This window comes from Cottoperca gobio, unplaced genomic scaffold, assembly GCF_900634415.1.
Source record: "Cottoperca gobio unplaced genomic scaffold, fCotGob3.1 fCotGob3_315arrow_ctg1, whole genome shotgun sequence".
NCBI classification, from domain to species: Eukaryota; Metazoa; Chordata; class Actinopteri; order Perciformes; family Bovichtidae; genus Cottoperca; species Cottoperca gobio.
In genome coordinates, this window is record NW_021166923.1 from 234,580 (window position 1) to 260,870 (window position 26,291).

General features: G+C 45.9%; 1 protein-coding gene across 1 annotated transcript in view; it reads left to right on the forward strand.

Annotated features, from left to right (window-relative positions):
- Positions 1 to 26,291, forward strand: part of ttn.2 (titin, tandem duplicate 2) — a 282,695-nt gene that overhangs the window by 196,258 nt on the left and 60,146 nt on the right. Inside the window, 22 exon segments of the mRNA XM_029427369.1 lie at positions 10,187 to 10,489; positions 10,782 to 11,087; positions 11,905 to 12,186; positions 12,822 to 13,009; positions 13,544 to 13,655; positions 13,735 to 13,873; positions 14,170 to 14,333; positions 14,425 to 14,576; positions 14,990 to 15,146; positions 15,505 to 15,786; positions 16,038 to 16,337; positions 16,864 to 17,157; positions 17,907 to 19,911; positions 20,106 to 20,793; positions 21,303 to 21,567; positions 21,678 to 22,004; positions 22,263 to 22,547; positions 23,059 to 23,358; positions 23,972 to 24,274; positions 25,005 to 25,280; positions 25,405 to 25,704; positions 25,784 to 26,086. Coding sequence (XP_029283229.1) covers positions 10,187 to 10,489; positions 10,782 to 11,087; positions 11,905 to 12,186; positions 12,822 to 13,009; positions 13,544 to 13,655; positions 13,735 to 13,873; positions 14,170 to 14,333; positions 14,425 to 14,576; positions 14,990 to 15,146; positions 15,505 to 15,786; positions 16,038 to 16,337; positions 16,864 to 17,157; positions 17,907 to 19,911; positions 20,106 to 20,793; positions 21,303 to 21,567; positions 21,678 to 22,004; positions 22,263 to 22,547; positions 23,059 to 23,358; positions 23,972 to 24,274; positions 25,005 to 25,280; positions 25,405 to 25,704; positions 25,784 to 26,086 — 7,731 coding nt within the window.

The following is a 26,291-nucleotide window of genomic DNA, read 5'->3' on the forward strand; positions in this document are numbered from 1 at the left end:
TCATGGAGGGACAGGAGTACATGTTCCGCGTCATCGCCAAGAACAAGTATGGCATGGGCCCCGCCCGTAGAATTGGGACCCATCACGGCTATTGATCCACAGGGTGAGTGCTTAAGTTTGTAGACCTTAACCTTTGTCTGATGCAGACCTCTGGGAAAGTCAATCACAAACCTTAAGGACAGCCCTTTGTAGACCTTAAGAATGGTCCAATAAAAACCTTTTAGGATAGTCCTTTGTAGACCTTTAGCTCTTGCCTGATTCAAGACCTTTCGGAAGGTCCACCGCAAACCTTCAAAAAGGTCTGTTACAGACCTTAAGAATGGTCCTGCTCTTGTCTGATGCAGACAATGGGGACGTTAGAAAATCCCATTATAGACTTTAAAATGGACTGTCAAAGACCTTTAAAAAGGTCCTTTGCAAACTTTCAGAAAGAATTTGATTGATTTTGATCAGAAATGAATGCCTAAAATTCTCTCTTGTAAGCAGACCAAGACTTCAGTCGTTGGTTTAAAGTGGATTTATACTTAAAATATATTGTTATTTTTGTGGTTCTGCAGGCCCACCATCATACCCCGAGAAGTTCCACTACACAGAGCGCACCAAGAACTCCATCACACTGACCTGGAAGCCACCTCGTAATGACGGCGGCAGCCCAGTCATCGGATACTTTGTTGAGAAGAAGAGGCAGGACCAGCAGGCCTTTGAGCTCTGCAACACAGAGATCTGCCCCAACATGACCATGACTGTGGAGGGCCTGGAAGAGGACTGGATGTATGAGTTCAGGATCAAGTGTGTCAACCTAATTGGAGAGGGCGAACCATCCATCCCATTGAATGTTGTCATCCAGGACGACGAAGGTATGACCGGATGTTATAATTGGTCTTTGAAAGCCTTAACCCTACGTTTGTATTCAAGAAAAGGTCCAAGGCAGATATTTCTCAAGATGTATTAGAATATAAATAGTATTAAACCTTTAGAGTGCGCATTTTTCTTTGTGTGCTGATTGGTTTCGTTCCCGTCCTGTCCCTCTCAGTGTCTCCTGAGGTCCACATGCTGAAGCACTTTAAGGGCGACTCCATTACCGTTAAGAAGGGCGAGCCCATTGAGATCCCCGCTGATGTCCTGGGCCTCCCCATCCCTAAGATCGAGTGGTCCAAGGATGACGTGGTGATCGAGGAGCCCACCGAGACTCTGCTGCTGGAGACAGAGGTTACCGGCAGGATGAACGCAAAGACCAAGCTGTCCATCCCAACAGCCAACAGGAGGGACCGCGGCAGCTACACTGTGTGTGCCTCCAACAACATGGGCTCGGCCAAACACACCATCTCCGTCATGGTGCTGGGTGAGTTGAAACATGCCACGGACTCAATCAGAGGCAGAAAAGTAAAATAATGTATGTACTAACTTTATTTTATTCTCCTCTCAGACCGACCCCTTCCACCCAGGAATATTTCAGTGTCCAACATCAGGGCGGAGTCTTGCCACTTACAGTGGGACGCACCACTGGATAACGGTGGCAGCGAGCTGACCAACTACATTGTTGAGAAGAAGGAAGTGGTGACTGAGGAACCCGAGCTGGAAGAAGGACAGGAAGCTCCTCCTGAACAACAGTGGGTGGAGGTTAACAGCAGCATCATCGAGAAGAAATATGGGGTATGTCCTGAAATAATAATATTAGTAATGATAATAATAATAGTGGGGTGGTCATAGGCTTTTAAAGTTCTATTTCACTCTAACGGGACCATCACTTCCCCCTCCTGCAGGTGTGGAACCTGGAGACCAACAAGTCTTACCTGTTCCGGGTCAAAGCCGAGAATCGTTACGGTAAATCTGACCCCTGTGCAACGGAGCAAGTCTTGATCACAGACCCATTCGGCCTTCCTGGCCCTCCAGAGAAACCAACCATTGCAGAGTACTCCAAGACCTCCATGGCCCTAACCTGGGAGCCTCCCAGAGACAACGGCGGCTCTATGATTATCGGCTACTGGTTGGAGAAGAGGGAGAAAGGCACTGCCTACTGGGCCAAAGTCAACAAGATGCCAGTCACAAAGAGGGGCATGAAAGGCTGGGATTACCAGGTAAGCTGCTCAGGCTTTATTTATTTTTTAAGTGTTGACAATAAATGTAAATTGTTGCCTCAGTGTTTGCAGCTCTGGATCTACTGCTTGCAGACAGTAACCTGGCAAGTGTAGGATCTGCATTTAAACCCAACTTTTTTCAACCTCCTACATACAGACATGTAGACATTTTAGGATGGCTTGCCATTGACTTTTAGAAAGGCCTGTTAGAGAGATTTAAAAATTACTTTCACAGGAAATTATCATGGTCTGTCACAGTACTTAAGGAAGGTCCGTTACAAACTTGTAAGATCCGTCTCACAGCTTTAGGATGCCTGGTCTTAGGATCCCATTGGAGTCTTTGAATTGTCCATCACAAATCTTTAGGATGGCCCTTTGTAAACCTTTAGCTCTTGTCTGATGCAGACCGTTGGGACGGTCCATTACAAACCCTTTAAATCCCATTACAGAGCTAAAAGATTGTCTGTCAAAGACCTTTATGAAGGTATTTTACAGACCTTCAGAAAGGAAGGCCTGTAGCCACAGGAGTCTGTTAAAACCCTTCATCTTTCTCCTTCTCCCAGGCGACCCGTCTGGTCGAAGGAACAGAGTACGAGTTCAGAGTTGCTGCCTGCAATTCTGCAGGAACTGGACCATTCAGCGGACCGTCCGACTCTGCCTTTGCTGTCGATCCACTCAGTGAGTAAAAAACAACATATCCTACATATCGAACTAAACTTAAATAATTTATTGAAGTTCTTTGACCAGATCAGTAAGCATGAGCTGAATGGTTCCTCTGTGTTTGGGAAGATTGATTAGATTCTCCCAAATTGGGTACTATTTTTACAAACTGCTGATCTCTACTTCAGCTCCTCCAAGCATGCCTGCTGCTCCTGAGGTGACTGATAAGACAAAACACAGTGTCACGCTGGCCTGGAAGGCACCAGAGAGGGACGGAGGAAGTCCCATCAAAGGCTACATAGTCGAGATCCAGGATGAGGGCTCATCCGGGTGGCAGAGAGTGAACGACCTCGAATCCCTCGTCCCCACCACTGAGTTTACTATGCCCAGCCTCCGTGAACTGAAACACTACCGCTTCAGGATCATCGCGGTCAACGACATTGGCGAGTCTGACCCCAGTCCCCGCACTGGCGAGGTTCTGGTTGAGGACGTCAAGCGTAAGTCCTACTTTAAAGTCTCATTGCAATAAATGGATGATCACTTTTATCATTATCCTTCATCTATGTTTGTCACTGATGTTGCAACTGATGTTTCGTACTCGACAGTTGCTCCTTCCATCTCCATCGACATCATGGTCGACGACCTTCTGTGCATCCGTGCTGGAGATCCGTTCAGGATCCCCGCTACCATTAAGGGCCGCCCTGCTCCCAAGGTAACCTGGGACTTCACCGGCAAAGCCAAGTCCCACCAGAAGAACAAACTGCACACGCTGCCTGTCGACTCCGAGGTGAGACCAGCAAGGACTTTCTCACCACATTGTCCTGCTTTTCATTACACTTTTGTCTTTGTGATTAAACAATGTGTTTATATTGTATTAAAAAGCAAGCAATGCTACCAACATGCTGTTGTTTGTTTAAAGGTCAGTTGTGTTCATGTTTTATGGGTTTAAGTCTTATTGTCAAACTGTTTTTGTGTGTTCAGGTTGAGTCCACAGACACCACATCCATTGTGACCGTACCCGTCAGTCTGAGGAGTCACTCTGGTCGCTACACCATCACCGCCAAGAACAAGTCTGGACAAAAACACGTCAACGTCAGAGTCAATGTCCTCGGTATGTCCAAGTTGTTTGTATATATAGATATAGATTCCGAGTGGCAGAGTTTCTTGACTCATTGTTTTGTTATGCTTTGAGCTCATTCTGTATTTTTTCTCCGGTCAGACGTCCCTGGACCTCCAAAGGATCTGAGGGTTACTGACATCACCCGTGCGACCATGAGGCTTATCTGGAAACTCCCCGACAATGATGGAGGAGAGAGAATTAAGAGCTACTTTATCGAGAAGAAATGTGTCACTGACAAAGCCTGGACAAAGGTAAACACTCCTCAGTCCATGTTATGCTAGTTCCTCAAGTTTCAGTTTCTACAGCTACTATTTTAGCAACCAATGTTTTCTTCCAGGTTTCTTTAATAATTCTCTACTTTAGAATAACAATAACTGGTTGAGTTTTAGAGCAAAAAGAAAACACGATTGATTAACTGATGGATGGTTTGATTTGTTTATCAGGTGAATGCTGCCTGTGCCAGCCAGGCCTACGTGGTGCCGGGGCTGCTGGAGGGTCAGGACTACCTGTTCAGGGTCCGAGCTGAGAACAGACTTGGCTTCGGCCCGTTCACCATCACCGCCGACCCTGCCCGGGCCAGAGACCCCATCTGTGAGGACACACCTGCTAATCCAACTACAGAGATACAGCTGCAATACCTAATGCTAATCCTCCTATTCATTGTCCTCCTCTCCCTCAGACCCCCCTGACCCCCCCACCAAGGTGAAGGTCAACCTGGTGACAAAGAGCACCGTCACTCTGAGCTGGGAGGCTCCCAAAAACAACGGCGGCTCTCCGGTGAAGCATTACGTCATCGAGCGTCTGAGCTGGGACACCAGCGGCAAGGAGAAGGAGACGTGGAAGCAGTGCAACAAGAGAGACGTGGAGGAGCTCAGCTTCGTGGTGGAGGACCTGAAGGAGGTCGGTCTTTGTGCTCCTTTACTGCGGCCGGCCTTCATTAATGCTCAATAACACTCATTAGTGTCAGGACATTTCTTTTTCTTTCCAGGCTGCCATTGGTTTCAGTTTATTTCTCTTAATCAACTTGATTCTAAGATAATGTGACGTAGACTGTCGGAGTCTGTAGGTGCTGTCGGACCAGAAGTTAGGGGCATCTAAGAGCGCGATTAATCTGGGTTAATATTTATGTTGCGTTATTTTTGTGATTAATTAATCGAAATTAACACGCAAACTCGACAACCCTAGTTTAAAGTTTTGGAAAAAAGACATTCAAATAAAGTTATTTAATGTCACAAACTAATTTAAGTAATTGTGCACTTAATGTTTACCTGCTTGAGAAATCCAGATATTTTAATTTGTGTTGTCTAAAAACGTTTAATAAATGAATGATTTTGTGATGAAGATGATGAAGTTTCCACTGTTGACTGTTGTCGTTGATCTGCAGGGAGGAGAATACGAGTTCAGAGTAAAAGCTGTGAACGCCGCCGGACCCAGCCGACCCTCCGCCACCGCAGGACCCCTGGTCATCAAGGATCAGACATGTGAGTGACAGTCGCGTTAGCCAATCAGAGGACAGAGTTTTAAAGTTAAATATTTTGAGGACAAAAGCTTTTTGCTCTAAGAGTTCAGGATGTTGTATTCAAATCTCTCCTCTTGGTTAGTTTTGTTTGTTGCTGCCGGTCACTTTCTGTGTTTTAAATACGGAACAGCAACATCATCACATTCACAATATCCAAATAACACACATTACACACCGTCTCATTTTCCAAAAGCAGACAGTAACAAAACTGTGAATGACATTTTTAGCGTTGAGTATGAAGATGATGATGTCAGTGGGATCCTTTCATAAAGCCTCTGCTGTGTTTCTGCAGGCGCTCCCACCATCGAGCTGCGTGAGGCCATGGAGGGCGAGGAGGACAGTGACGTCAGCCTCGTGGCGAAGGTGAGCGGCTGTCCTTTCCCGACGCTCACCTGGCACAAAGCCAGCCTGGCCAAACCCGAGGAGAAGGCCGTCGTGCAGTACGACCAGCACATGAACAAACTGGTGACGCAGGACAAGTGCACGCTGCTCATCCAGCAGGCCAGCCGGCATGACAGCGCCCTCTACAGCCTAACGGCCACCAACAGCCTGGGCACCGCCACCAAGGACATCAAGCTCGCTGTGCTGGGTGAGAATATATATATATATATATATATATATATATATATATATATACTATATACTATATAGTATATATTGTGCAAAATAACAGATGCAGTTAGTATTGAAACATATTATCAGTATGTATTACTGTTTCATTCATTCATAACACTAAACCTCCTGATTCAACACATCTTTAAGTTGTTTTATTTTCAGTCTCAAATATGTTACAAATAAGAAATAATAGACAGGAGCTAAATATGTATTTGTACATGTTCAGTTTTTATTATCAACATTAATAATAATGTTACCTTCTGATGTAACTAATATTTCTTTATTAATTGAAACGGTTTGACTGCTTGTTTGTTCATTCTTCATATGAATGAATATTTAAATCTAAAGCCTCCCTCCCCCCTCCTCCCTGCAGGCCCCCCCGGCCCGCCGGTCGGCCCCCTGAAGTTCACCGAGGTGTTTGCGGAGAGGATTGGCCTGGCCTGGAACGCTCCCAAAGACGACGGCGGATCCAAGATCACCAACTACGTGGTGGAGAAGCGTGAGGAGAACAGGAAGTCCTGGGTCCACATCTCCAACGACCCCAAGGAGTGTGCCTACTTGGTGACCCGGCTGACGGAAAACCACGAGTACGAGTTCAGAGTCATGGCCCAGAACAAGTTCGGAGTCGGGCCCCCGCTGGTCAGCGAGCCGGAGAAGGCCCGAAACCTGTTCAGTGAGTTCACATCCTTTATTACACCTGTGGAGCCGGAGCTTCCCTTAAAGAGCTCTGCAGGTGAAGAGTCCCATGAAAACAAGATGATGGATAAATGAGATGAGTCGCAGTGATGAATAAATCCAGCGCTCCCTCTCCTTTCACCGTCACCGCTGAGCTGCTGACGTTGAACATAGTTTACCAAAATGTTGAACATAAGTTCAGTAGTTTGTGGAGTTAATTATTTTACTTATTAGTTTTTTACATTATTCATTTATTTAAAAATAATTTTTCAGTTGAATTCAATTTAAAGTTTAAGAAAATCCGATAAAATACAACATTACATTTAAAAAACAATAAAATAAATGCATGTTAGTGAGTAATAATTTAAAATCATAATGATCTCAATATTCACCCATATAATATGATTAATCGAGCAGCTCTGCATTTATTTATGTATTTACAGAACTTCCAAAATGTTGAAATTGAATCATAGAAAAACAACAATCTTACAAACGCACAAACTAAACACGCACAAACTAAACAGCTCAATACAAGAATAAAGTAATAAACTTGTCTTTGACTTGTACTTGATATTTAAAGCAGAGAACATTCACAGTGAACTTGATGTTTTAGTTATAAAGTCACATGAACTTCACAAGTTATTTATATGATGTATTGACGTTTTGCAGCCGTCCCGGGTCAGTGCGAGAAGCCCACCGTGACGGACGTCTCTCTGGACTCCATGACCGTCAACTGGGACGAGCCGAAGTACGACGGCGGCTCCTCCATCACCGAATACTACGTGGAGAAGAAGGAGACGACGGGGAAGCGCTGGGTCCGCACCAACCGCGAGACCATCCGGGCGCTGCCTCTGGGCAACAACTTTGAGGTGCTGAGCGTGCAGGGAGGCTCCTTCTACCAGTTCAGGGTCATCGCTGCCAACGCCGCCGGCTGTGGTCTGCCCAGCGTGCCCTCTGACCCCGTGCTCTGCAGAGACCCCATCGGTAAGAATCCGTCTCAGAGTTACAGGAAAGACTTTATATCGAACTCTTGAACCCGGAATCTGAAGCCTGAATTGATTTAACTTTAAAGTCCTTCTATAATACTAAGAAATAATTACTCTGAAAAACGTTTCTTTATTTTCTGAGATTAAAGTGACAAATGTACGAGAAAAATACTTGAATATTCTCTTTGATTACAGTAAATAAAAAAAGAATTCCTCTTAAATTTGTGACTTTAATCCGGAAACGTTGACTTTCTTCTCTGAGTATATTCGCAGCTGTCACCAGAGACGTGAGATTAAATGTGTGTGTGTGTGTGTAGTTCCTCCCGGGCCGCCCACCCCGAAGGTGACGGACTGGACTAAGTCGTCGGTGGAGCTGGAGTGGATCCCCCCCGTGCTGGACGGAGGGTCAAAGGTCACGGGCTACATCGCCGAATTCAAGGAGGTGAACAAGGAAGAGGAGGAGAAGAAGGCACAGAGGAGGCTGCTGATGATCAGCAGCGAGGAGGAGAAGGAGCCCGAGGGAGACGACGGCTGGGAGAAGGTCAGAAACATCTCTCACACACACACACACACACACACACACACACACACACATAATTTTAATAGGAGAATATTTGAACATTTATAGATTTGGGGAAACGAAGATTTCATTTGAAGATTTCTTTGTTATTTTATAGTTATTCGTTTTTTGTAATTAAACCTTTTTGTGTAAAAAACATATCTGACACAAATGATTACATATATCAAATCAAAGGTATTTATATATTCCATTATCATAAATTATACATTTGTCTCTGTGTTTACAGACTGTACAGGATACGAGATAGACCCTCTGTCCTTACACCCTCTGTCCTTAGACCCTCTGTTCTTAGACCCTCTGTCCTTAGACCCTCTGTCCTTACACCCTCTGTCCTTAGACCCTCTGTCCTTAGACCCTCTGTTCTTAGACCCTCTGTCCTTACACCCTCTGTCCTTACACCCTCTGTCCTTAGACCCTCTGTCCTTAGACCCTCTGTCCTTAGACCCTCTGTTCTTAGACCCTCTGTCCTTAGACCCTCTGTCCTTAGACCCTCTGTCCTTAGACCCTCTGTCCAGGACGGACAGACGTGCAATAGATGTCGTGTGTACAGGATAAACAACATAGTACAAATACATATATGTGATAAACATGTGTGAGGGTCTTTAAGTAAAAATAACTGCCAGTCTGACAACTTTTTATATTCTAATAATAAACGTAATGATAAAAAGAGAACAAAGGTCTTTAATGAACACATCAGTGAAAGAAACGAGGATCCTCAAGATTAAAGTAGAAAAACACTTTTAAATTCTCTTTCGTTCCGTCCCTTCTCTCTGCAGGCGAAGGACACGGAGATTCGAGGCACGAAGTTTGTGGTGGCCGGGCTGAAGGAAGGCGGTCTGTACAGCTTCAGGGTCCGCGCCGTGAACGCCGCCGGCCCGGGAGATCCGGGTCTCGTGTCCGAGCTGATCGAGGTCAAAGACAGAACAAGTACGTCTCTGCTCCACCTCACGTGTGCGTCCGGTGTTTTAATAGATGTATATTAAACGTCTCCTTCCTCCCACAGTTCCCCCTGAGATGGACCTGGATGCCTCGGTGAAGGAGAAGATCGTGGTCCACGCCGGCGGCACCATCCGCATCATCGCCTACGTGTCCGGTAAACCCACCCCGCAGATCTCCTGGTGCCGGGACGACGCAGAGGTGCCCAAGGAGGCCGCGGTGGAGACGACGGGCATCTCCAACTCACTGGTGATCAAGAACTGCAGGCGGCAGCACCAGGGCATCTACACGCTGAGCGCCAAGAACGAGGGCGGGGAGAGGAAGAAGGCCGTGATCGTGGAGGTCCTGGGTGAGCAGGGGAGCGGGGGGGATATCAGAAACTCATAGAGTTACGAGATACAGCCGCATTACGGACATGTGTCACCAAACGTCACGGAGCAGAGTGGTTATTGAGAAAGGGTTGTGATGTTGTGATGACCAAAAGAAACACAAGTTTCTTTCTCGCAAACATACGATTTTATAATCTCAGAGAATCTTTTGTGTGGGGGGTTTTCTCGTAGATAATATCTATATCGATGTTTCTTCTTGTAGATTTATGATTTATACATATATATATGACTCTACTTTGTGATAATCTCAGAGAATAAATACACATTGTTTCCCCATAAATTTGGTAGTTTTTCTCGTAAATGCACCATTTTAATCCAGAGATAATCTGAGTTTTCTTAATTGTAAATTCACAACTTTAATCTTATAAATTGTGAGTATCCCGAATATTTCCTTCTTCTTTTTTTACCTACAATGTCTGTAATATAAGACGCCTGTAGTATACACATGTACAGTAGATGTACGTTGACACACATACAGTTTATGAAGACATTTCACAAACCACCTCTGAACCTCATGGTTAGCGTCTCAGAGACCACGACTTCCAGCAAACAGGAAGCAGTTTTACATTTAATGTGAGCTTTCTTAAGAACTGCGTCTGACTTCCTGTCCCCTCCGTCCTCCCTCTAGATGTCCCCGGGCCCGTCGGTCTTCCCTTCGCCGGCGAAAATCTGACAAACGACTCGTGCAAGCTGACCTGGTACTCCCCCGAGGACGACGGCGGCTCGGCCATCACCAACTACATCATTGAGAAGAGAGAGTCGGACCGCATGGGCTGGACGTCCGTGTCCTACACGGTGACGAGGAACAACGCCGTGGTGCAGGGACTCCTCGACGGCAAGGGCTACTTCTTCAGGATCGCAGCGGAGAACATCATCGGCATGGGACCGTTCATCGAGACCGACCAGATGGTTCTCATCAAGGACCCCATCTGTACGTCACACACACACACACACACACACACACGAGACATATAGACAAAGGTATGCAGAGAAACCTTCTTGAAAGAAAAGATTTATATGTTTAAACTGAATCTTCATTATTTACATATTAGAAAACTTTATTCTGCATAATTGTTTAAATCGATGACAATGTTTTGCTAAAACAAATTAATTTAGATTTAAATATGTTACATTTAAGTCTTTCTACAAGGAACTCCGTAGACCGAGATGTGACATGAATGAACTGAAAGTGTCCTTTAATCCGTCTCACGCGTCTCCTGCAGCCGTCCCGGAGCGTCCCGAGGACCTGATGATCACCGCCGTCACCAAGGACTCCCTCTCCGTCGTCTGGAGAGCGCCCAAGTACGACGGCGGCGCCGAGGTGACCGAGTACGTCCTCGAGTCGCGCATGCTCGGCCGGGACTACTTCGTACGAGTCGGCGGAGACACGAAGCTGATGGACAGGAAGTTCCATCTGACGGGGCTGAAGGAAGGCTCGAGCCACGAGTTCAGAGTCTCCGCCATCAACAAGGTGGGACAAGGAAAACCGTCCTTCGCCACCAAACCCGTGCAGTGCAAAGACGAGATCGGTGAGTGACGCAAAAACATTTATTCAGTTCAGGAAAAACCAGAGATTCATGTAATATCTGTTTGAATGGCCGTCTATGGGAGTGCACCTACAGTCATATAAACACTACACAAAGTAATCACACCTGGTACCTGGAGACATATTGAAGCATGGACTCAACAGCGCCACCATGTGGTCAGTTATTATGCAATTTAGCAAATAACTCACGAACCGTGAGCTGCAGCAAAACAATAATTCATCGGCCATTTTGAATTTTCCGGTAACCGCGCTCTTTACTTATTTCGGAACCTATTTCTTCTAATTTTCACCAGACTTTGTACGTAACATATTTAGACGACCGCGAACAAAACCTTTGAGTTCGACTAACAGTTTGTCTCTGATTGGTTACCAACATTTTGAGGGGGCGTGGCCCATGCGTGTGTAACGTATGATACAGTTCTACCCACAGGCGGCGCTACAGTAACATTAAAACATGATGTTTCTACAGTTCTGGTAACTTTAATAAAATGAAACTTGATATATTTAAGCACCAACAACTCCACCTTGTGGCCATTAGTGAAGCAGCATAATACTGATTACCTAATAATAATGTTATATTCAGAACTAAATTAATTTTCCTGGTTTTTCTTGTACATGTTATTTGTATAACATTCTGATCGAAGACAAACATCATCTTTACCTTAAATACTTTCATTAAAATACTAAAACTAATGTAGTTGTTTGTCCGCTGTACAGTTTACAGAACTTTATTATTGTTCACATTAATCTCCAGAAGCACCAGCAGCAGATATTCTAACTGTTTTTAACCCCCCCCTCAGAACCCCCCACTCTGGACCTGGACTTCAGGGACAAGATGATGGTGAAGGTTGGAGACACGTGCACGCTGTCAGGACGCTACAGCGGCAAACCGGCCCCGGCTATCGCCTGGACGAAGAACGAGGAGGAGCTGAAGGCGGACGAGGAGATCGCTCTGCACAGCACCACGCGCCACCTCAGCCTCAACATCAGCAAGGCCAAGAGGGAGCACAGCGGCCGCTACTGCGCCAGTGTGGAGAACGCCGCCGGGACGCGCACAGGAATCTGCAACATCACCGTGGTCGGTGAGTCGGGTTTAAAATCGTCACCATGAACAACACGTCGCAGCTCCGTCACGTTAATACAACAAGTGAAGCGTGAAGATGAAAGAGGATCGGCTCTCAGAGCTGCTGTTTTGGGAGAACATTTATACTTTTTGCCGGCAGATTTATGAAGAATTAGTGATTTTATTTGGGACAAAAATGACTTTTGGGCTTCAACACTTAGCAATATTTAAAAAATACTTTTTTGTAGCTGCTAAAAAAGAAATTACAACGACCTGTGTAGCGGACGGGTGATGTCATTTATGAAATCTTCTTCAAGAAGCTTCAAGAAAGTGGAAAATTAATTTCCCTGAAACTTTAGTTTAAATTTGTTCTTTTTATTTTTATTTCAAATGAAAAAATATTTGTGTTCTATAATTATATTGTAAAATCTTAAAAGACTGATTGTGAAAAAGAAAAGAAAGTAAAGGATTATTTAAAGAAAACAAAGAAGTGAAGGATATGTTAGGAAATACAAGGAGAAGTTTAGTTTATTACTTCATGTGGCAGGAACGCCGACGTGCACGGCATGCAGACAGGATGCAGTAAAACCCAAAGAGAGTTTATTAGTTTGCTGTGAAATGAACCTGTGTGATTCTCCCCCCCCCCCCCGTCAGACCGTCCTCAGCCTCCCGAGGGTCCCGTGGAGTTCAACGAGGTCTACAGGAACTACATGGTGATCTCCTGGAGCCCCCCTCTGGACGACGGAGGCTGCGCCATCTCCAACTACATCATCGAGAAAAGAGACACCAACAGAGACCTGTGGATGCCCGTCACCTCGTCCTGCACCAGGACGTCCTGCAAGGTGGGGCCGGGAATACTGGGGGGGGGTGGCATGTTGAAACACCCGCATATTATTATTATTATTATTATTGATACAGAAAGAAAACTTGTTATTATTATAATTTATTGGTATTTTAACCCTTTGTTTAATAAGTGCTCTATAAATAAAGTGTATTATTATTACTTTTATTATTATTGTTATTATTATCATTGTTATTATTATTGTTACTATTATTATTATTAATAATATTATTATTATTGTTACTGTTATTATTGTTATTATTATTATTAATAATAATATTATTGTTATTATTATTAATATTATTATTACTGTTATTATTATTATTATTATTATTATTGTTATTAATGTTTGGTTGATGCCTTTATTCACATGTTATTTAGTTATTCATACATTTATTTCCCTTTTTTGCTGTGTGATATTCACATTCCTTGTAAAAGTAATTTTGATAAAAGCAACATTGGAGATGAAGGGGAAAGCCCCCCCGGTGCGTAAAGACCTCCTCAGTGCTGACGCTGCGCCTCCCACTGTGTTCAGGTGCCGAAGCTGATCGAAGGTCGTGAGTACATCATCAGGATCATGGCGCAGAACATCTACGGCGTCAGCGAGCCTCTGCTGTCCTCAGAGACACGAGCCAGAGACATCTTCAGTGAGTGCACGCCGCTTGTTATGGAGCAGCTGAGAAACAGAAGATCCAGAGTCTGATCATCCGTTTGTTTCCTCCACAGACGTGCCTGACGCCCCCAAACAGCCCATAATAAAGGAGGTCTACCGCGACTCTGCCCTCATCAGCTGGGAGCCCCCCGCTGATGGAGGAAAACCGATCTCAGGCTACATCGTGGAGAGGAAGGAGACCATGGCCAACAGGTACACACACACACAGCTCTGAAGGTCTGCCCCGCTGTAGTTTAGTGTTAATAAAAATAATAAACAATAATAAGTCACAGCTACTCTTTTTACAGCCAATACTTTGTACAGATTTAATGAAATATATACATTTAATGCATTTATATTATATATATATACCCCAAAGTAAAATCTTTACATATAAATAGAATAAGATGAAGTGGAATGAAAAGTTAAAAACTGTTTATTGTAATAATATAAAATGTGTGATAGAAATTCTGCCCAATAAAGCTTCTCTGCTCGTGTTTGTGCTCCAGGTGGGTTCACTGCAACACGGAGAGGATCTTCCCGAAGGTGGAGTACTGGGTGATGGAGCTGCTGCAGGGCTGCGAGTACGAGTTCAGAGTCAGCGCTGAGAACGTGGTGGGAGCCGGAGACCCGAGTCCTCCGTCCAAACCCGTGTTCGCCAAAGACCCCATCGGTAAGTGGAGCTCCTCCTCCTCCTGCAGCTCGTCGGTGTTCTCTGTAGCTTGCTGCATTAACTCCGCCCTGTCCCCCCCCCCCCCCCGCAGTGAAACCCAGCCCCCCGGTGAACTTCCAGGTCATCGACTTCACCAAGGAGTCCGTGACTCTGGCCTGGAAGCCGCCGGCCGACACCGGCCGAGGAAAGATCTTCGGATACCTGCTGGAGTTCCAGAAAGCGGGAGAGGAGGAGTGGCTCAAGGTGAGTCTCCAGGTTTCATGAGGATTACATTACAGGTCACTCCCAACCTTCTAGTGTTTTGTTTGGAAGGCGTACCACTAGACCACCAGGCCATATTATTAAGTTATATTATTATTATTATATTATATTATTAAGTATTAAGTATTAAGCATTAAACCAGTATTAAAGCAAAATACAAAATACAAGTTAATTTCATTGTGTTCGGTCTATAAAGGCTTACATGTAATATCGTCATGTCTGCACATCCTTTACTGGACTGATCTCTGCACTTTTTAGTGCTTTTATATGCACTCTGCCACCTTATTTATAATCAAAGTCCAAACAATCATCATTTACTTTCATTGTGTATCAGAAGATACTCTTTAAATCTTTGTACAATGTGACCTGAACTCTGGTCCTGCTGCTGCCTTCAGGTGAACCAGACTCCAGACTCCTGCCAGGAGACCAAGTTCAAGGTGATCAACCTGGAGGACGACACTCTGTACCGCTTCAGAGTCCTGGCGGTCAACGCCGCCGGAGAGTCCGAGCCGGCGGACTTGCAGGAGCCAATCAGAGTGATGGACAGACTGGGTGAGTACTCTGGCGTCTGTGGCTCAGGAGGTGGAGGTCGTCCAGCGGTCGCTGGTTCGATCTCCAGCCTGCAGTCAGCGTGTCGAAGTGTCCTTGGGCAACATACTGAACCCCAAGTTGCTCCCGGTGGCCAACAGATAAGATAAGCTGTGTTGTGCTCTAGTAAACAATTCCACATTGGTTGTATAGATGATGATGACGTCACACCCACGCTGCAAGACTTCTTTAACTAAGTATCTTTATTTCAGTATGATAGATTCACTTCTCACCACCTTTGGTTTAGTTTGTATCGGCTGAATTCCACGACACCAGTAATTCTCATGACTTCTTCTACCCTCCACCCCCCCCACCCCTTCAGAGCCCCCAGAGCTGATCCTGGACGCTGCGATGACCCGGGAGGTGAAGGCCTTGGCCGGCACTCACATCAACCTGATGGCCACCATCAACGGCGTCCCGTTCCCCAGCGTCACCTGGCTGAAGAACGAGGCCGAGGTGCCCACCAGAGCCGACATCGAAACCAACCAGACCGGCACCAAGCTGGAGATGAGGTTCTGTAACCGTGGCGACTGCGGAGACTACACCCTGACCGTGGAGAACCCGGTCGGATCCAAGTCCGCCACCTGCACCGTGCTGGTGTTCGGTAAGAACCGCACAACACGAGTCTGAGTCGGCACTTCACTCGGATTTATAGGAGACATTCAGTTTATTCCTTTAAAACATTTTAGTACTTTTACATTTAAAGCTTTTACCTTCAAGACTTTTATCTTTAAAACTTTTTAATACATTAACCCTTAAAACATTTACCTGTAAAACTTTTACCGTTTTGTTTCCGCCCCTAATGAAAGTCCGGCTCATCAGTTTTGTGACGTTCCTCGTGTGTTTATTCTGCAGACAAACCCGGTCCCATCCAGCACCTGCGGGTGTCTGACATCCGGAGCGACTCCGCCTACCTGTCCTGGAAGGACCCGGAGGATAACGGCGGCGTGCGCATCACTAACTTCGTGGTGGAGAAGAAGGACGCGGCGTCCACTCAGTGGGTCCCGCTCTGCTCCACGTCCAAGAAGCGCAGCATGATGCTGAAGCACCTGATGGAGGGAACGTCCTACATGTTCCGAGTCGCAGCTGAGAACCAGTACGGCCGCAGCGAATATGTCGAGACGCCGAAGGCCATCAAAGCAATGAACCCACTCTGTGAGTACGATGTTGTACTGGTACAAAGAAAACACATAAAGTTAATACTGCTGATATTATATCGTTTTAATACACATAAGTGGAGATTTTTGTTCCAACATTTTCAATGGACTGAACTTAAAAAGAGCTTTTGTTCCCAAAGAATACATCATATTCTGATTTCTGCTCGTGGGGACGAGGAAGGTGGAGTCTGTGTTGTGAGGCGGGGTTCATTAAAAGCTATTTTCAATTTAGTCGTTATTAGTCTAAATGCTTTTTCTGATATTTGTCAGTTATTTAGTTTTAGTCATGTGTCAAATGTTTGTTTTTTTAATAATCAGATTTCAGTCGTCTTCAGCCATATTTCCTGCTGATATGGTCACAGTTAGTGTTTAATGACGTAGATGCCGTCTCGTCATCGTCTCCTCTTTGGCAGGGAAAAAAAGCTTGTTGACAAACATACGTATTTTGTCATAATTTATTCGTTAACAAAATGAACACTGTTGTGAAAGTTCAAACCTAAGTATCTTTTCTTGCATCATTCCAGTCCCTCCTGGTCCCCCCAAAGACCTGCACCACACAGACGTGGACAAGACTGAGGTGTGGCTGGTCTGGAACTGGCCCGACCGCAATGGAGGAAGTGAGATCACAGGCTTCCTGGTGGAGTATCAGGAAGAGGGAGAGAAGGAGTGGGACGAGTGGAAGACTGTGAGCATCCCTGAGAGTCATGTGACCGGCCTGGAGGAAGGAAAGACCTACCGCTTCAGAGTCAGGGCTGAGAACGCCATTGGCCTCAGCAGACCCGACACCACTGTGCCGATCCTGTGCCAGGAAAAACTGGGTGAGATACGGAACAAATGACCAGCACTCTATATGACCTCTATCAGTGGAATCTTAAACTGGATCATATATAAACTAAGAAGTCACGGTTGAAATTAGAGGTTCACGAATACTTTCTGTAGCCATGTGCCTTGAATTGGTATTTGCCATGAATCGATCCACTTAAAGAATAAACTTCTACCACAAAATTTTGTATATCAAGTAATCAACTCTCATCCCTCCACCTTGAAGAATCCAAAAACGTCTTGATGAAATTAAGTAAATGAGGGCCGATTAACAACAGCAAGATTATATAAAAACATCTTAGCTATTTAAATTTGTTTCACATGAACGGTTTCACGTGTGTGCAAGCGCACTACTTGTTCGAAGTGTTTTAAAAGTTAAGATTTTAGTGAAAATTAATGTGTTTGTTAAGTAGTGACATACGACAGGATATATGAGTCTTGGGTTGTTCTGCACAAGTTGTGTGAGCGTTTGTAAAAAGATGTATTCAGATAGTTTTAAACGCAGCTCCACTTATTTTATTTCATCAAGACTTTTTAAGTTTTCTTTAAAGATTCAACGTTACTCCAGGTGAGAAATTGAATTGAATTGAAAATTGACTTTAATGTTGGTGCTCAAAGCAAATAAAGGTCATCATTGCACCTATATTTGTTAAATTGTTGGTCAGGTAACATGTATTATTTCAATGTTTTTGAATATAAAGCATGTCGTAGCATGTGGTAACCTCCTCCGTCTGCATGTCCACAGTGCCTCCAATTGTCGAGGTGGACGTGAAGCTCACTGAAGGCATCACCGTAAAGGCCGGCACCACCATCAGGCTGCCAGCTATCATGAGAGGAATGCCCATTCCCACTGCCAAGTGGATCATCGAAGGAGAGGAGATCACTACCGAGGGTAACGTCAAGATCGACACGGATAACTTCTCCACTGTGCTCAGCATTAATGAGTGCACCAGGAACCACACGGGCACATACCTGCTCACCGTGTCCAACCCAGCTGGAACCAAGACCGTGGCCTTGAACGTCACTGTGCTGGATGTTCCCGCTGCTCCCATTGGACCAGCCAACATCCTTGAGGTCACTCCAGACTCCATGATGATTGAATGGCGTCCTCCCAAAGACGACGGCGGCAGCCCCATCACCAACTACATCGTGGAGAAGAGAGAGTCCAACAAGGGGACATGGGGAGGTGTTAGCTCTGGCAGCCTTTCCACCAAAGGCAACATCAGCCGCCTCCAGAAGGGAGTGGAATATGTGGTTCGCATTCGTGCTGAGAACAAGATGGGAATCGGCGCTCCTCTTGAGAGCAAGCCCACTGTCGCTGAGCACACCTTCCTTCCACCCAGCCAGCCTGGTAAGCCACATCCCTCTGATATCTCAGACGACTCTGTCACAGTCGGCTGGACCATGCCCCTGTCCGATGGTGGCAGCCAGATCTCCGGCTACATCATTGAGCGCAGACACAAGGGAGGAAAATGGATCCGTGTCAACAAGACACCCTGCAAGGACCTGAGGTACAAAGTCCTGGGTCTGTTTGAGGGCAACGAGTACGAGTTCAGAGTGTTTGCTGAGAATATTGCTGGCTACAGCAGCCCATCTCCCACCTCTGACCTCTGCAAGCCCTGCAGGCCCATCACCGTCCCCAGCCCCCCTGTCAACCCCAAAGTTAAAGATTACAGCAAGACCACCGCTGACCTGGTGTGGACCAAACCCAACAAAGACGGAGGCAGCCCCATCCTGGGCTACACCGTGGAAATGAAGAAGGCCGATACTGAAGAATGGAAAAAAGTGAACCTGGACGACTTCATTAAGCAGTGTGCCTACACGGTGAAGGGTCTGGAGGAGGGAGGCACTTACAGATTCAGAGTCTATGCCTCAAACATGATCGGAGATGGAGAGCCCAGAGAAATCCCAGAGTCAATCACTGCTCAGGATATCCTGATCCCTCCAGAGATTGAGATGGACCTCACCTGCCGCGAGCGCCTCACTGTGCGCGTCGGACACAACATCAACATCATCGGCTACATCAAGGCCCGTCCTGAACCAGAAGTGCTTTGGTCACAAGAGGAGACCGTTCTGGAGAACAGCAAACGTGTAACCATTATTCAGAACTTCCCTGTAGTCCACCTGAGGATCAAGGAGGCCACAAGAGCGGACCATGGCAAGTACGTCCTGAAGGCTTCTAATGAGGGCGGCGAGGCTTCTTGCGCCATCACAGTCAATGTGCTAGACAGACCCAGCCACTGCCTGAACCTACACGTGACCTACGCCACTAGGGACTCATGTATGCTCAACTGGGAGGCCCCTAAGGACAATGGTGGATCTGAGATCACCAACTACGTCGTGGAGTGCCGTGAGCCCAGCATTAGCATGTGGTCGATGATCACCTCCCACTGTACCAATCGCAAGATCAAGTCCAAGCTGATGGATGGCAAAGAGTACTTGTTCCGTGTGTGTGCTGTGAACAAGATGGGCTTGGGTCCAACTACGGAGACCAAGACCCCTCTGCTGGCCATCGACCCCATTGAGAATCCTGGTGAGCCTGAGAAGTTCAGAGCCACTGACATCGGTAAGAACCACGTGTATCTGAGATGGAGGAAGCCTGACTACGATGGCGGCAGCCCCAATATCTCATACAACCTGGAATGCCAATCCAAAGATGCTGAGGAGTGGCAGAAACTCAACACAGACACTCTCACTGACACCTTCTTCCTGGCTGACAAGTGCAGGGAGAACCAGACGTACACCTTTAGGTAGGTTTCGGTCAACCATATTGCATGTTGATATCGTTACAGTTATTGTTTTATAACGTCAGTGCAGTCACCTCATAGTCTCGTCTTAAAAAAAGTAGTTGATGAACATATTTTGTAATAGTTTTAATTAACGAACACTGTTGCCCATTCTAATATAAATTACTTTAAAATATTTCTTATCATTTGTAATTCAGGGTGCAGACCGTCAATGAAGGAGGAGAGAGTGCTTGGGTGAAACTTGCCGATATTTTGGTGAAGGAGGAGATCCTGAAGCCCGTCATTGATCTGAAGCTGGCCGGAGTTCTGACAGTGAAGGCCGGAGAGTCGGTCAGGATGGAGGCCAGCCTAAGAGGAAAGCCCCAGCCGGAGGTCAAATGGACCAAAGATAAGGCTGTCAAAGACAACCCAAGAGTCAGCTACGAGACTGGCCCCGACTACTCCAAGTTCCTTCTCACAAAGTCCAGACGCACTGACACTGGAAAGTTTATCGTCACTGCCACCAACTCGGCCGGCACCTTCACGGCATACGCCAACATTAATGTCCTGGACGTCCCCGGCCCGGTGAGGAACCTCAGGATTACCGGCATTGGAGCCGACAAGTGCAGAGTGGTGTGGGATGCTCCGGAGGACGATGGAGGCTGTGAGGTGGACAGCTACATCCTGGAGAAATGTGAGACCAGGAGGATGGTCTGGTCCACGTACTCGGCCTGTGTGGTCACTCCATACTGCAACGTCATTCGTCTGGTGGAGAGCAACGAGTACATCTTCAGAGTGAGGGCTGAGAACAAGATGGGAACCGGCCCCGCCATGGAGAGCAAGCCTGTAACCGTCAAGACTCAGTTCAACAAACCTGGACCTCCTGAAGCCCCCGACGTCACCAAGGTACGTAAAAGACTTCCTGTATTATAGCTGCTATTACATTACAGGTCATTTAGCAGACGCTGTATATATATATATATATATGTATGTATATATATACATATATATATATATATATATATATATATGCATATATATAATTATCTTGGAGAAATGGAAATCAAGAGCAGACATATCAATGAAAACACATTACATAAAAACACATGCAGCCTGAGATTTAAAAAAATATACATATGTTTCCTAATATTGGCTCATGTGAAAATATTTCAACCTGGTATCTGCTCTATACCAGGATCATTATACAACCTGGGGACAGTTGCATGAACTTAGTTTAGTTTTTTCTTAGTTTATCCATCACTTAAGTATTTCCACTGCTTATACATTACTTTTAGTTAACTATTTGTGTTAAGTGTGTTGGTCATCCACCGCATAGGTCTCTTTTAAATGGAACTGACCCCGAGTTGTAAAACAGTTACTCTGTTAGTCTCACAGTTAAAACCTTTGTGATGCAGGTCAGTAAAGACGAGATGACCGTAGTCTGGGCTCCTCCTGAGAATGACGGAGGAAAGTCGATCACCGGCTACATCCTGGAGAGGAAAGAGAAGAGGGCAGTGCGCTGGGTGCCGTGCACCAAGAGCCCCATCTCTGAGAGACGCATGAAAGTCACCAACCTGATTCCCAACCACGAGTACCAGTTCAGGGTGAAGGCTGAGAACGAGGTCGGCCTCGGAGAACCCAGCAAACCCTGCAGACCCGTCGCAGCTAAAGATCCCATCGGTGAGTTTGCAGTTTCACTTTACTTCTTTTAAAATATTCTTGAGAGATGGACTTTGAAGGACTTTCTTCTGGTGTCTTTATTGAACTTGTGTTCCTGTCTCTACCTGCAGAGCCCCCCGGCCCCCCTGCTTTCCTGAAGGTGGGTGACAGCACCAAGACCTCTATCACGCTCACCTGGTCTAAACCCGTGTATGACGGTGGTGCCCCCATCATCGGCTACAGCCTGGACTTGAGGTTGAAGAGCGACGCGGACCCTGAGAAGCCCACAGAGGTCTGGAAGAGAATTGACACCCATGGCCCGTTGGTGCTCACAGAGTTCACCATCGGCCAGCTGGACGAGAAGCTGCAGTACGACTTCAAGGTGTCCGCCCAAAACCAGGTGGGCTGGGGAAGTCACGCCTACCTGAAGGAGGCCGTCTTCCCCAAGGAGATCCTGGGTAAGAACGAACGTTTACTGAAGCCAACACAGACTGTGCCCTTAGGCGAAACATTAATAATGCCTCGTTTGCATATTTAAACATCACATTTCAGAAAACTTGTAATATGAAAAATGATTGTGTTAATGTCAGTAATAAACTGGGGAGGTTTCTTGCTGATATCAATTAAAGTGTGTACCCTATTCACCTGTAGTGTCTCCTTTGTTTTACACACCATGGTAAATCCGTAACAACATCAATGTGTTTCTATGGCAACAGAGGCTCCAGAGATCGACCTGGACGCCAGTCTGAGGAAAGGCCTGTCTGTGAGGGCCGGCTGCCCCATCAGGCTGTTCGCTGTGATCAGAGGACGGCCCTCCCCCAAGGTCACCTGGAAGCGCCTGGGTGTAGACAACGTGATCCGCCGGGGTCACGTGGACCAAGTCGACTCCATGTCCTTCCTGGTCATCCCCGAGAGCACCAGAGAGGATTCTGGGAGATACTCGCTGACTCTGTCCAACTCGGCTGGAGAGAAAGCCGTGTTCGTCCGTGTCAAAGTCCTCGGTGAGAAAAATAATGAACACACATGAAAAAACAACACCCACATGTTTAATAATCTGCTGCATGTTGTAATAAACAACGTTAACACAATATGCAATACATTACATTGTTTTATTAACTATTACATATTGTAGTGTAATATGTAACGAAGAGTTAATTTTTTTGTGAAACTTATACATGCATCATGTAATAACCAACCAAAATGTCTTCATCTGTTTATGTTATATGTTTAGAAGGAATAATTTGATACTTGATGTTTAATTTTAAGACAGTATGATTCATAAACGTTGTTTTTATCCATATTGGTTGGTTATTACATAATACTTGTATTATTACATTGTCATGAAAGAAACTCGCCGCTGCAATCTGTTATAATTTACACCAAAGTGTTCACGCTTTTTATTACAATATGCTGCAGATTATTACATAATGTTGTTCCCGGCTTTCAAAAGAGAAAGGATCGTTTACTTCACTGGTAAGGAATCTGTGTGACCAGAGTTCTTGTCCTCTGCAGATACTCCTGGCCCGGTCGGCGAGCTGGAGGCATCAAACATCACTAAGACGAGCGCTCAGCTGTCCTGGCTGCCGCCCGATAACGATGGTGGCAGCCCCATCCTCAACTATGTCGTGGAGAAGCGCGAGGTGGACAGGAAGACGTGGAGCAAGTGCATTGAGGACCTGAGGAAGACGAGCTTCAAGGTGACCACCATGTCGCCCGGCATCGAGTACTACTTCAGAGTCACGGCCTGCAACAAGTACGGCATCGGAGTTCCTCAGGACTCGCCCAAGTCCTACCTGGCTGTCGACCCCATCAGTGAGTGTCAACCTTTACGATCGTGAGCCATATACAGATAAATAAAGAGTCCCGGGTCAAACAATAACACATCTGCAAGACATCCAGATCAGAAAACTCCATGTAAATGTATTTTCTATCAAAATAATACACAAAACTGAAATGTTCAACTTCTGACGTTACAGTATTTTACTTTACAAAAAAGTATTTCTGTATCTGCTGCTTTTAAATGTAACGCAGTACTTTTATTCTCTAATACAGTGCATGGACACTGAAAATATCAGGATGCTATGTGTAGATCTGTAAAAAAGTAAAGATAAAACATGCACGAACGAGCCTCAGCGCCCACTTTATGATGAATGTAAAACACAAATGTGTAAGTCTAATATTAAGATTTAACAAATGCAACATGCCGAGAAGTCAACACGGATATCATTTCACTAAATGTAGTCGACATGTAGTGTTTAAACTAGGATGTGCAAAGTACATAAAGCAATTTATTAGAACACGTTTATTTTAAAAACGTGCTGCAGATCGTCTGCCGCAGAGTTACCAAGTCATACCTCTGAGTTCCTCTCTGTTGTTGTTTCCTTTTCTTTGTTCTTCCTAACACCTGCTGCCGTGTCGCCTGCAGGTGAGCCGGACCCTCCGAAGAAGATGGACGTGTTGGACATCACTAAGAACAGCGCCACTCTGGGCTGGCTGAAGCCGCTCAGAGACGGAGGAGCCAAGATCAACGGTTACGTGGTGGACTACCAGGAGGATGGCTCCGCCGAGGACAAGTGGACGCCGTACTCCGTGGTCAAAGACCTGAGCATCGTGGTGGTCGGTCTGAAGGAGGGGACCAAGTACAGGTTCAGGGTGGCAGCCAGGAACTCGGTGGGAGTCAGCCTGGCCCGAGAGGCCGAGGGGATGTTCGAGGTCAAGGAGCAGCTCAGTGAGTCAAAACCTCCGACTGTCCTCACAGAACTCACTTAACAAGAAACATTCCCGTCAAAGTTCCCGTCATGAATCTCTAAAGAGTTTTTATCTTGTCAGATACTTTTTATTTACTCTTTGTCCTGAGTCTTGTCGATATATTCTTTTGTAAGAAGGTTGATTTCTCTGAGCTTAAAGACTCCACCTTTGATTAACCTTTAACCTTTGACGGGTTAAGTTGCAGCTTTTATGTATGAGGATTATAAAACAACTACACGGAGGCTTCGTAGTACGAACCAAGGCGGCAAACTTTATTACTCATTTCAATTGTGACAAAGGCAACGCTCCTTCCTTCTTACCTTTCACAATAAAGGTGTATTTCACAGGCGAGTATTTAGTATTCTTTATTCGTCACGCTCCCCGTGTGTAAAGGCCTTCAGTCAACCTCTTCCTGTCTTTGTTACTTTGTTAGACTAAATTCTGGATATTATCTTAGTCAAAGAAAACTCTTTTAGTCCTAATCAGTGAAAACATCAAATTATATTCAGCTTATGTTGTTGTCATTGATAACTTCAGTAAGTTACTGCGAGTCCTCATATAATATACACTCAAATAAAGAGAGAAGGTAAAGTTACTACATGTTAGTCTCATTGTTTTGTGTGTCATTGTCTTACTGATGGAAACAAAGTGTGTCAAAGAGCATATTTAGTTTTCTTTAGGAAAGTAAAGTTTTGTTTCTTCCCTCCCAGTGGCTCCGAAGGTCATCATGCCCGACATTGTGACGGTCAGAGCTGGATCCAAGATGGTGATCGAGGCCATCGTTGCAGGTAAACCCGCTCCCTTCTGCAAGTGGAAGCAGGGCAGCGAGGACGTGCTGACCTCCGACCGCCTGTCCGTGGTAAAAACGCTGACCACCTGCACGCTCATCATCAAGAACGTGAAGAGGACGGACAGCGGCTACTACAGCCTGTCGGTCGAGAACAGCACCGGCAAGATCAACCAGATCCTCAGAGTCACCGTCATGGGTCGGTTTGAAGAGGACTTAAGATATGTGGCATCGCCACCTTTGGAAATATTTATATATTAGACACACAAGCTGTTCTTATCTGAGTGTCTGCTTGTTTCTAATCTACATGACTGTCTCTGCAGACCTCCCCGGCCCCCCCGAAGCTCCTCTGGAGATCACCGAGGTGGACGTGGATGGCTGCATGTTGCTCTGGAACTCCCCGCAGGAGGACGGCGGCAGCAACATCACCAACTACATCGTGGAGAAGTGCGATGTCAGCCAGGGTGACTGGGTCCCCGTGTCCACGTCCTGCACCAAGACCAGCTTCAAAGTTCCCAAACTGACGCAGGGCAAAGAGTACGGCTTCAGAGTGCGTGCGGAGAACAGGTTTGGCGTCTCGGCGCCAATCTACTCCGAGAAGATGATCGCCAGACGTCCATTTGGTGAGTCCTAGCCGGAACAGCTCCATTACTGAAAACCAACATTACAATATGACACTAACGGTTTAATTTCCCCCCAAAGATCCTCCCAGCGAGCCCTTAAACCTGCAGATCCACAGGATCAACAAGGACTTCGTCATCGTGTCGTGGGAGCATCCCAGCAGCGACGGCGGCTCCCCCGTCACCGGGTACTGCATCGAGAAGAAGGAGAGGAGCAGCATCCTGTGGGTGAGGGCCAACGAGTCCGTGGTCAAAGCCATGCAGTACACCTGCAGCGGCCTGACGGAGGGCGTGGAGTACACCTTCAGGGTGTCAGCGCTCAACCTGGCGGGACAGGGCAAACCCTGCAAACAGACCGACTTCATCACCGCAAGGACGGCTGTCGGTACGAATCACTTTCACACAATGTTTGTTTAGTTCAATTGGAGAGAAGCAGGAAAGGAAAAGGACATGTTTGTTATTATTTTCTCAACCAGCTTCTTAAAAGAGTCACTTCAGAAGAGTCTTAGTGCACAAGACAAAAAGAGAAGTAGCAGATTCTTTTTGCATTTGAGAATAAAGTTGAAATGTCGGAGTAAACATCGAACATT